Source organism: Panthera uncia (genome assembly GCF_023721935.1).
Source record: "Panthera uncia isolate 11264 chromosome A3 unlocalized genomic scaffold, Puncia_PCG_1.0 HiC_scaffold_12, whole genome shotgun sequence".
Lineage (NCBI taxonomy): Eukaryota > Metazoa > Chordata > Mammalia > Carnivora > Felidae > Panthera > Panthera uncia.
The window spans coordinates 801666-811887 of NW_026057579.1; the positions used below are offsets into that span (position 1 = coordinate 801666).

General features: G+C 56.9%; 1 protein-coding gene across 1 annotated transcript; it reads left to right on the plus strand.

Moving 5' to 3' along the window:
- Positions 1 to 491: 491 nt before the first annotated feature.
- SH2D6 (SH2 domain containing 6) lies at positions 492 to 7971 on the plus strand. Its single transcript, XM_049652709.1, has 13 exons — positions 492 to 585; positions 712 to 737; positions 1701 to 2006; positions 3137 to 3197; positions 4115 to 4137; positions 4584 to 4644; positions 5014 to 5092; positions 5243 to 5273; positions 5395 to 5419; positions 5823 to 5881; positions 6158 to 6241; positions 6411 to 6569; positions 7193 to 7971. The coding sequence occupies exons 1-13, from the start codon at positions 492 to 494 to the stop codon at positions 7307 to 7309; spliced, it is 1125 nt and encodes a 374-aa protein (XP_049508666.1). The 3' UTR covers positions 7310 to 7971.
- Positions 7972 to 10222: the final 2251 nt, after the last annotated feature.

Genomic DNA, 10222 nt, shown 5'->3' on the forward strand with positions numbered 1-10222 from the left:
AATAAATACTTATTCAGTGAATGAATACATCCATCCATAAAGGAAGCTGTCATACTAAATACATATGCATATTTCTGAGCTTTTCATTAACCTCTATTTCTGTGATCATTGATGACCAGTCACCAGGAAAGGACAGCAAGCATAAAGCGTTTAAGAAAAGTGCAAGGCTGGTCTCTCATTTTCAACTGGATCTGCCTATTAATGTCATATCTTCTGTGAGGTGGGAAAGGCCAGTCTGGATGATCCTTCGATGAGCTTCTGGGAGGAGGACGCATTGCAGGGAGCTGCAGTAGGCCTCTGAGCCCTGGTCTAGCCTTGTGGGCCTGAGGCCCTGGGGCAGAGGAGAGAGCCCTTCCTCCTGTGGAGCAGAAGGGCTGGAGACTGGGGAGCACAGCACGGGAAGGCAATGTGGGGGAGGTTATGGGAACCTCTGGGGCAACTTGGTCTAGGGTTAGAGGACACAGCAGGCCCACCTTCCTGGTGCTTGCGAGATGCAAATGATGAGAACAATAGGGCCTCTGTCCCCAGGCCATTTGTGGCAGAACCTCTGCTCAAGGGAGGCATTGCTGCTTCTGCTGGGCCATGGTGAGAGTTAGTTCTGGGGCAGCCCGAGGTGCACAGACCTGCCCACCCCTTGGGGCCCAGGAATCTTCCCAGGGAGAGGCATCCCAGCTGCACTGACTACCCCCTTATGCCCCTCTCTCTTTGCAGGACAAGCTCAGGGGGAGCAAGCCCCGGTGAGTACTCAGCTCCGCTCTTTCCTCTGCCTCCTCTCTGATCTCTACCTCGCTGCCCCTTTCCTGGGCACGGCCCTACCTGCCCAGTAAGACCATTCATGTACTTCTACCCCGCTGTGAGCGCTAGGGCTCCCCCACTACCAGCTTCACTGGGGCACCAACTCATCCAGCTGTGTACCCACCGGGCACTGGCTCTGCCCCCGGGACTGTTCTTCCTGCTGTCCCGATCGATCCCAGGCCAGTGCCACACAACTCCAGGGGGCGCCATTCACATAGTCATGGATGTGAATGTCCTGGGAATTGTGCAGTGTCTGGCTGACACAAACTCAAGGGCCTCTTGGGCAGAGTTGACTAGAGTCTGATTGCAGGTTGGGGCCACCCCTTCCATCTCCCAGATGTGGAGGTAAGTGACAGTGGGCAAGAGGGGCCCCCTGCAAGCAGAATGGGGTCCCCTGCAAGTACAGTCTCTTCTGAATGGCTCCGGACCCCTCCTGCCCATTGTAGTCCAGCACTACTAAGTCACCGGGGCCTAGCCTTTCCATCTGTCTTGCTCAGAATTTGGGGTGCATGGGGTAGGGGACTGTCATAGCTGGAACTTAGCTGGGAGGCCCCCTTATTTTCAAAACGCCTACCTCACTGGCCCTGCTGCAGTGTTGGAAAGGTTGGTCATGAATGGTTCCTTTGAGTTGAGTGAATCACTGAGGCCCTACTGTAAAAGTGCAGATGGTTTATTATATTGGGGACAGAGAGTAAGTCATTGTGGGGTGGGGGTGGGGGTGCTGGGAGATAAGGCCAGTCTCATCAGTCCCCTGTCCAGATTCCCCAGCTTGGAAAAAAGATGTCCCCAGCCCATGTCCTCTGCCTGCCTCTGGGACCTGGAGACACACAGTAAGTATAGCTGCTGAGACTAGAGGGGAGGGAGGTGGGACACAGCAGCTACCACTGGTCCTGCTCCTCTTCTAGCCCTTCCAGAAAGCCCAGGAGGAGGAGGAAGAGGAGGAAGATAAATATGAGCTGCCCCCCTGTGAGGCTCTACCCCTCAGTCTTGTCCCTGCCCACCTTCCTGGCACCGAGGAGGACTCTTTGTACTTGGGTAGGGGTTGGGAAGGTGAGGAAGGGAGTTGGGTGGTCAGGCAGGACAGAGGGTCCCCACAAGAAAAGAGGGTACAGACCTTGCCTCTTCTCCCTTTGTATGTGCTGGGCCATGGAAGGGGAGGGTTGGGGGTGAGGCCTCAGCTGGCAGTTGCTGAAGCCTCTGGGCTAGGCAGAGAGAGAGGATGGAGGAGAGGAGGAGGCAGGGGGGAGAAAGGCAGGAGGGAGAGTGGGAAGGGGAGAGCCTGGAGGGGCACTGTAACCAAGGCAACGGTGGGAAAGCAGGAGGCCCCACAGGGTCCCTGGGGCCTCCTCTGAGATCCCGCGCACTTCTGGAGCCAGGGTAGGGATGCCAGGAGAGCCGGGGCTGCCACTGGCATCCCACCCCCAGGGCTCCTTGACTCGGTGGGGGTAGGAAAACTGGCTGCCTCCAGTTGCCATGGAGATGGGGCTGTGGGGAAGCCAGTGAGGGGGAGGGGGAGGAGGAAATAAAGGCTAGGTAGGGGGTGGGAGGAAAACAGGAACCTGTGTGGGAGGAACCCACGCACCCACAATGCTTGGGGCCTTTTCCAGATCACCCTGGCCCCCCGGGCCCATGCAAGTCACCGCCACCGCCACCGCGACCGCAGCCCCAGCCCACAACGGTGAATAACACCCCCTCAAGTGCCTCCTTCCCCCCGCCCCCCCACCTCACCCCAGGCTACCATTTCCCAGTGAGTAAATCTAAGAGGCAACTCATCCGCAAGATTCCCCCACATCTGCATTCTGGAAGTCCCTGAAAAATTAGATGTGTCAGAAGCAGATCCCTGTTACCAGCGGCTGCTCCCTTCCCCTCCCCCTTCCCGGTCATTCCCCCCACCCCCACCAGTCAGCGTCCAGGGACTCACCCTTCCGGTGGAGCTGGGAGGGCTGGAAGGCCAGGCTGCCCCTCCCTGGACCCTGGAGCCTGAGGACCCCTCCCTGCCTAGAGAGTGAAGAAATCCCTCACTTGGCTGCCATCACGGCCAGCTGGAAAGGCCCACTGGGCTTGAGAAAAGCTTATGGGCTTGGAAGTTACCACTTTCATCATATATTTTATTGGAATAAAAAGAAAAAAAAACAGGGAGAGATTCACAACAAAGAGCACAAAGCAGAGGCAAAGAGTTACCTCTGTACATGAGTTCTTGTACTGCAGTGGTTTTAAGGCCGCGCAGATATACTTAACCCCACTGCATCCCACCCCACCATGTTGCCCTTCCCATGCCCCAGTTCCTCTCCCTTCTCCCACCCCTAACCCTGCTCTCCCTCCCGTCCCATTGTGCCCACAGCTGAAGGCAATACTGAGCCTGCAGGAGGCTAGGAAGCAGGGACAGCCCTTTGGGAAGCAAGGTAATGAGGACTTCCTATCTCTTTTAGAGGCCCACTCACTCCCTACCCTGAGATGAGGCGTCCTGGCCCCCTCAGGGCAGACTAGCGTTCGGGTTACTTGGGCTCATGCTTTGCCTGGTCACTGCACTCCTCCAGCTGTTCCTCATTTTTACCTGAGGAAAAATTCCCCATCCCCACTAAGGCTGGCAGTTCAGGAGGACCCTAAGGTCTGGAGACCAGAAATGCTTTGGCTGAGATCCCAAAAAAGCAGAGTCCCCGACTTCCAGGTGCTGTTCTGCACCTGCTGTGCTTTCTGGGTCTGGCAAGGGACACTCCAGGATGAAGAGATCTGAGGGCAGCTTCCCCTGCCTGGGGGACCCTCACTATTGAAACACATCTGAGTGTCATGTCCCTGTCGAAGTGGCTCTTTGGCCACCGGTCTCTGACCCCATCCATGTCATTATTGCTACCACTGTCCAGAGACTTTGCCTGTGATAAGTGTCCTGAGGCCTGTGAACCCAGAACCCTGGGATATCAGGACAGTGAGGGACCTCAGTCAGCACATTTTTGTCTGAAGATGGCCCAAGAAGAGCAGTCTCCTGCCTAAGGTCAAACAGCTAACTTGAGGCACGTTCACATTTACTGTGCTCAGTGGTTGGTAAACCTTCGTGACCTTGAGGGTGGTTTCGACTTGGGGAACAGCCCGAAGTCGTTTGGAGCAAGCCTGGCAAATCATTTGGGAGGTCAAGCCAGGCAGCACCACCGGGGGGTGTGAAGTAGGGTGATCGGAGCTTAGGGTGGCTTTCTCCTGGAGCTTCAAAGCTGACTCTGAGAATCCCTTCAGATGAGTTCCAAAGATACTCCATCCTTCCAGCCTAAGTTTCACTGAATTCTTTTCTCCCTGTGCTCATGACTGGTGGTTTCTCCTTTACCTCCAGAGTTGGCTACACCGGCCAGAATGGTGAGTGACCCCTCTTTCAGTCCCCACTCATCCTCTAGGGTTCTGGCTAGGAAGTTGGCAAAGTTGGGGTAGGGGGCCTTGGGAGGGCCAGGAAATAGCCCTAAAACCAAGGGTAAAGGTCCAGAGCAGAGTCGCTCCTGTTTGCCACAGGCCCCTGACAAGGTGTAAGCCAGCTGTCGTATGCCGCCCAAGGCTACTGGGGAAGCCTGGCCTCTGGGCTCCTCCTGGACACCCACATTCTATGAGAGCTGGGGCCTATAAGCACCTCTGAAGGGGAAGGTGCTCGTGGGTGCCCCCTCCCAGGCAAAGGAGCAACTTTAATCATTCTAGCTAGCTCTCAGAAAGAGGTCCAGCTTGTGGTGGTGGGGGGGGGGGGAGGTGCCCATAGCCCCCCCACCCCAAGTGATGGCTTCACCCTCCCTCCCATTTGCTGGTCAAACTCTTAGGTGCCAAGCCCTCCAAAGAAATCTGATGAGAACCTCTACCTGGAATGTGAGCCCAGTCCAGGTGAACACCTCCCTCTACCCCAGATCCATCTTGCCTGAAGCCCTCAGCTGCTCACAACAGGACACATTCTGGCTCTGTCTTCTTCCCTTGTCTTCCCCACTGCCCCACCAATACACATGTGCTTTTGGACACCCACATGGACACCCACACTTCGGCCTTTGGTCCAGGTTGACCCCTACTGTGCATACTAGAGGGGGAACCCCCTTAAAGCAAGGGTTGCATGGGCTTCCCCACTGGTTGGAAGGACTCCCTGAGAGCCCAGGCTGCTGAGAGACAGCAGGCCTGCAGGCATCTGTACCCCTCCCTGGTCAGTGTGGATTTCCTTGCCTGGTACCCAGTCTCCAGCCCAGCCTGCTTTCACTGTTTTAGTCCTGGCTTTGACTCGAACTCTGAGCTCTCAAGTCCTGATGCCCCCAGACCCTCTTCCAAGGACATCAGTGGTGCCCAGGTGAGTGCCCACCAGGGATGTGTGTGTGTACATGAGAGATGGCCAACTCAAGCTTCCCCAGCTCTGGCCCTGGGATCTCTGGGTTCACTGGGTTCTTTCTCTTAAAGAAGATAAAATCCTGAGCTTTCTTCCCCAACTTGCTCCCCACAGGTCCACCGTAGCCCCCCAGGAAGCTTGGAATGTAAGAGGCTAGTAGCCAGGGGAGAAGTAACCTGGGGCGGGGGGAGCTCAGGGAGGGACTACAGGCCCAGGGGGTGGGCCTACAGGACTGAGACTTTCTGACCAGCCCTCCTGTGTCCCAGGGAGCCGCGAACGACACTTCTAAAGGTGAGTAGAGGCGTCTTCAGCATGAACCCCAGGCAGTCCTTCCAAGGCCCACCTTTCCAGCCTCTCATGCCCCACTTGGCTGTGGGAGTCCTCACAGCTCTGACTTCAGCTGGGAGCAGGCCTGAGGGGATCCCACTGTGCATTTGCCAGGGTCTGCACCAAAGCAGGAAGCTCCTAGCCTATACCTCAAGATCATCCCTCATTTGGAGGTCACTCGTGGCCTAGCTGGTAGGTCCTACCAGAGCCCAAGACGTGGAGAGGAGGGATGAAGCACCGGGTGCTCTGCTTGGGGCTTCAGGCCTATGTGCACTGCCCTCTAACCTCGCCCACCTCTGCAGCTGGGCCCAAAGCCTTCTTTGCCTAATCCCCAACCAGCCTCAGCTCTACAATCTGCTTCTTCCAGCAGGAAGGAGATCCTCTCTTTCCTGCATAGCACCCACCCGGAGCACCTCAGCTGCCGAGGTGAGGAGGGGCAGGGAGAAGGCTCTGGAGGAGGCCTGCAGGGCCTCTTGGCGGCAGGTGGGGTGGGTGCGGCTCACCATTGTGAGGATCACGTTTTGAACATGTGTGTGCAGCACCCTGCTGGGCACCACACACAGACACATCTCTGTTCTGCTTGTGCAGACTCAGTCTAGGGAACTGAGATGTGAACACGACCGCAGGGCAGGGTTCTCTGCTCCCCAGCCCCTCTCCACTGTCGTGGCACATCTGTGAATGGCTGCTTGTGTGTGTATACAGGACAGCAGCCTTCTGGGTCAGCCTTGGTACTCAGGGAACTGTGACCGCCATGCTGTTGAGAGTGCCCTGCTCCAATTCCGAAAGGTGGGCAACTGCAGCTCCCCTGGGCTTTCTCGGAAACCCTTCTGCTCACCAGCTGTGGCTGGCTGAGCAGGTGGGGATGGGAGGGCAAGGGGGGTGCTGGCCATTTGCGGGCCAGGGCTGCAGGCAGACAGTTGGGAGACGAGGTTGATGGATGGGGTCTCCTCCACAGGATGGGGCCTACACTGTGCGCCCCAGCTCAGAGCCTCATGGCTCACAGCCCCTTACCCTGGCAGTGCTTCTCCATGGCCGGGTCTTCAACATTCCCATCCGGCGGCTGGATGGTGGGAGCCACTATGCCCTGGGCCGGGAGGGCAGGAACCACGAGGAGGTGGGTGCTGGAGGAGGATGGGGGCTACAAAGCAAGGAGGGCACAGCACAGTCACATGCTGGGCCCTGCCAGGAGCATTTGCCCAGGGGAAAACCCACATTTTGCATTTTTTTTCTGGATTGGGTGGAAATGAGAGTGGCCAGTGACTTGAATTCCTTCCCAGAGGTCTGCCTTCCTCTGGGGGAGGCACCCCTCTTGTAGGGCTCCATCTGCCCAAGGCCCGGTGGGGGGGCATTGGGCCTGCCATGAACCCAGTTAGGAGGAGGGCAGGGCCCGGGTAGTCCAGGTTCCTGCCCATCCCAAGGACTTAACTTTGTGCCTGGCACTTGCGGAGGCTTACGTGCTGGAGGACCTGGGCAGAGGCATGGCCCCAAAGTTATTTCTACCCGGCCTGGGAAATATCAGCCTGGCTAACAACATGACCATGGGTGCAGTTGCAAGAAAGTTGTGCGGGGCCTGGAACCGGGCAGCAGAACGGCAGTGGAGCTTCATGGGGCAAACAAGAAGGAAAGTATTTAGAAAAATGTCAACAAACCCCCTCCCCAGAGCCCCTCAGTTCCTTCAGGAAGTTTCTCCCAGCATGAGGCTCAGGGGACTAACTGATGCCCCTCATTCCTGTCCAGCTGTTCTCCTCCGTGGCTGCCATGGTCCGGCACTACACACAGCACCCGCTGCCCCTTGTGGACAGACACAGCGGTAGCCATCAGCTCACCTGCCTGCTCTTCCCCACCAAGCCCTGACGCCATGGCGGACTGTACACAGCCACCTCTGGCCCCCCATAGTTTGCTCCTTGCCGGGGCCATCCTGGGCTGTCTCGCTCTAGCCTCTCCCAAGTCTCCACCCTTCCAGACCCTCCCCATCCCCTTGCCCCAGTACCTGCAGGCCTAGATGAGAGGCTTTGGGAAAGGTTGCCCAGAGGCAGCAAGAGCCCCTGAGACCCCACCCCATGTTCACCTGGAGCCTAGCACTGCCCTGCCCTGCTGCATCTCCAAGGATTGGAAGCAGGCATCACGCAGTGTCCCCATTCCCAGGCCCCAGGCATGGCTGTGTCTGCACTGCACTAGAGCCTCCCAAACTGCTTTGAATGAAAGCCTTCCTGGGGAAGCTGAGCCTCAGGGAAACAGCCCGGGGTACTGCTTGGACACAAAGAGAATCCTTTCACATTCTTTCGGGGACTTAACACAGGGCTGGCATCTTTGCTTACACTGTACATGGTCCGCTTTCAATAAATATTTGTTGAATGAATTCTTGAATCTGCTGAGTGAAGCAGAGGCAGCCTCTGTGAAGCCTCCATGAGGTTTCAAGGTTCTTAAGTGTCCCAGGGCACAGACTGGGCCCGAGAGTGATGGAGCCGTGGTGGCCAGGCCAGGGCAAGAAGGGCCAGCCCCGTTTCTGCCCCTGATTGGGTCTTTTGCCTTTAGCCGGTCAGTGGAGGCCAGCCCGGGGTGGCTGATTTTTGTTTTATTTTGTTTGTGGAGGTCAGAGTGGAGAAGGGGTAGGAAACGCTTGGCGCTGTCTCTGCCGCCCCATTAAATGATGAGCACGGACTTAGTTAAGTACTTGTCCACCACTATTTGCCGTATCGTGTTCCCCCAGGGAGGAATGAGCCTGACTTTGCTCACTCGGTGTTGTCTAGAGTAGGGGAAACAGGAGTACCCCAGGAAGCAAATGGGTAATTGACATGTCAGTGCTAAGATCAAAAGCTACGGAAAGCCCAAGGGTGGAGTTCAGAGAAGGCAAGAGGCCGAGTGCAAAGCCGCCTGCGTGCCTGGCGGGAAGGTCGGCCGTCGCTCAGGGACCCTGGAGGGTCCGAGAATGACGCGCGGCCCGCAGGCGGGCGGGGCGGAGGCAGCGCTGGGCTGGGGGCGCCGCCGGGCCCTGGCGCAGCGCCCGGAACACCCCGTGCCGGAAGCGCCATGTGACCGTGACTGCGCAGAAGCCGTGAGCGCCGCGAAACAAAGGGCGTCTCTAAGGCCGCCTGGCGCTCAGGCTGGCACGGAGGGCCGGACCTCCTACCCCCCGGCCGGGCCCCCGGACTCTGGCGGGCAGGGAGGCCTCGGATCGCGCCCAGGCCCTGGCGGGAGCGCGGGGAGATGGCAGAGGAGTGCCCCGGGGCACCGTGAGATGCAAGTGCGATATCGGGGCCAAGGTCGTGGGGCGTTGGCGGTTTTCTCCGTCACTGCCGGTGACAGATTACCCGCTCCTTAATGTCTGTAACAGAGGCGGCGATAATTGTCCCTACGCAATTATCCTAGGGGGAGGAGGCTTAGGTAAGGCGCTCTCTGGAAAGCGGGGAGGACAGTGCAGGCGTCCCCTGGTGGGGAGGGCCATAACGCCTCTCTCCCAGACGAACACACACGGGAGTTCGGGTCAGTGACTGCCACTTTCAAGTCCCAGCAGGGATGTAGTTTCTGGCCAGGCCACCTGGAAGAGGAGCAGCATGTGGCAGGTGGCACAGGGCCAGGTGAGGGTGGGCACAGCTGTGTGATGTGGGGAGGGGATTAGCAGCTGGAGACGCCCGCAGAAGCAGGGGGACAGGAGGTCCAAGGACGGCTTCCCTGGCTTTGTTAGTCAGCCCTGGCTCCCTCTGGGCCTTCCCCTACCTGACCAGGTGGGAACTCAGGGGCTGGAGAGGGTGGAGAGCCCAACTTCCGGGTGGGCCTTAAGGTACAATCAGATTCTGGCATCTCCCACCAGATTCTCAGCTTTGACTTTTCTTGAGGAGCTCTCTCCCCTAGGGCCGGCTTTTTCTAGCCCTGAATTCGCCTAGCCCCAAAGCCAGCTGGCCCATGGGGGTAGCAGAGACCACAGCACAGAGCTCTTGAGTTGGTGACCTGACAGAGACTCTGCTTGGTTCCAGTTAGAAAACTAACTTTCAGGAACTAGCCTCACCCCTTCCCTCCCTGGGGAAAAAGAGAGGCGGTTCAGTCCAAGCAGTGGAAACAGCCTGTGATGAGGGCCATTGAGGGCCAAAAAGGAGCTTGGTCTAGAGAGTGACTCAGTTTAGCTAGTACCTCCTCACCCTGCACGTCACACGTGGATGTCCCCTGTTCCAGGAAGCCTTCCCAGATCCCCAAACCTGGGCTCAGGCATTTAGGACACCTTCTAGCAACTGCCTTTTCACTCCCAGGAAAGGACCAAGCTACTACTGCCCATTATTGTGTATTCAGGACCTGGAATACAATAGATGCCAAAATCTGTTGAGAGTCGCTGAATAGGTCAAGTCTACCCTCAATTCCTCTAAAGCTGTTTGTTAATATTCCTTAATCAGATCTTCCTTTGTGAGAGAAAAGTCCAACCTAGTTCTGTCCAGTAGAACTTTCTGTGGTGATAGGAACATTCTAGATCTACATTGTCCAGTACGGTAGCCACAAGCACAAGAGGTTATTGAGCACTTGAAAAGTGACTAGTGTGACTGGGGAACTGAATTTTTAACTATAATTCAATAAATTTTAATTCATTTAAATGTAAATAGCCTCATATGGTTTGTTGCTATCCTGGTGTTGCATGTATTTTGCATTCCGGAGTGTTAGGGGCAGTGATAAAAGAGAACGTTGGAGAAGTTGGTGTGTGGGGGAGAGTGGTGGTCCAGGGGAGCCTGAGAAGCCTCCATAATGAATGTGGGCAAAGGGAAGCCATCGAGATTCAGAGCA

Coding starts and splice junctions, on each gene's coding strand:
- SH2D6 (XM_049652709.1), top strand. CDS start 492: ATGCAAATGATGAGAACAATAGGGCCTCTGTCCCCAGGCCATTTGTGG. Junction 5,274..5,394: donor CCCCCCAGGAAGCTTGGAAT/GTAAGAGGCTAG, acceptor CCTGTGTCCCAG/GGAGCCGCGAACGACACTTC. Junction 6,570..7,192: donor AGGGCAGGAACCACGAGGAG/GTGGGTGCTGGA, acceptor ATTCCTGTCCAG/CTGTTCTCCTCCGTGGCTGC.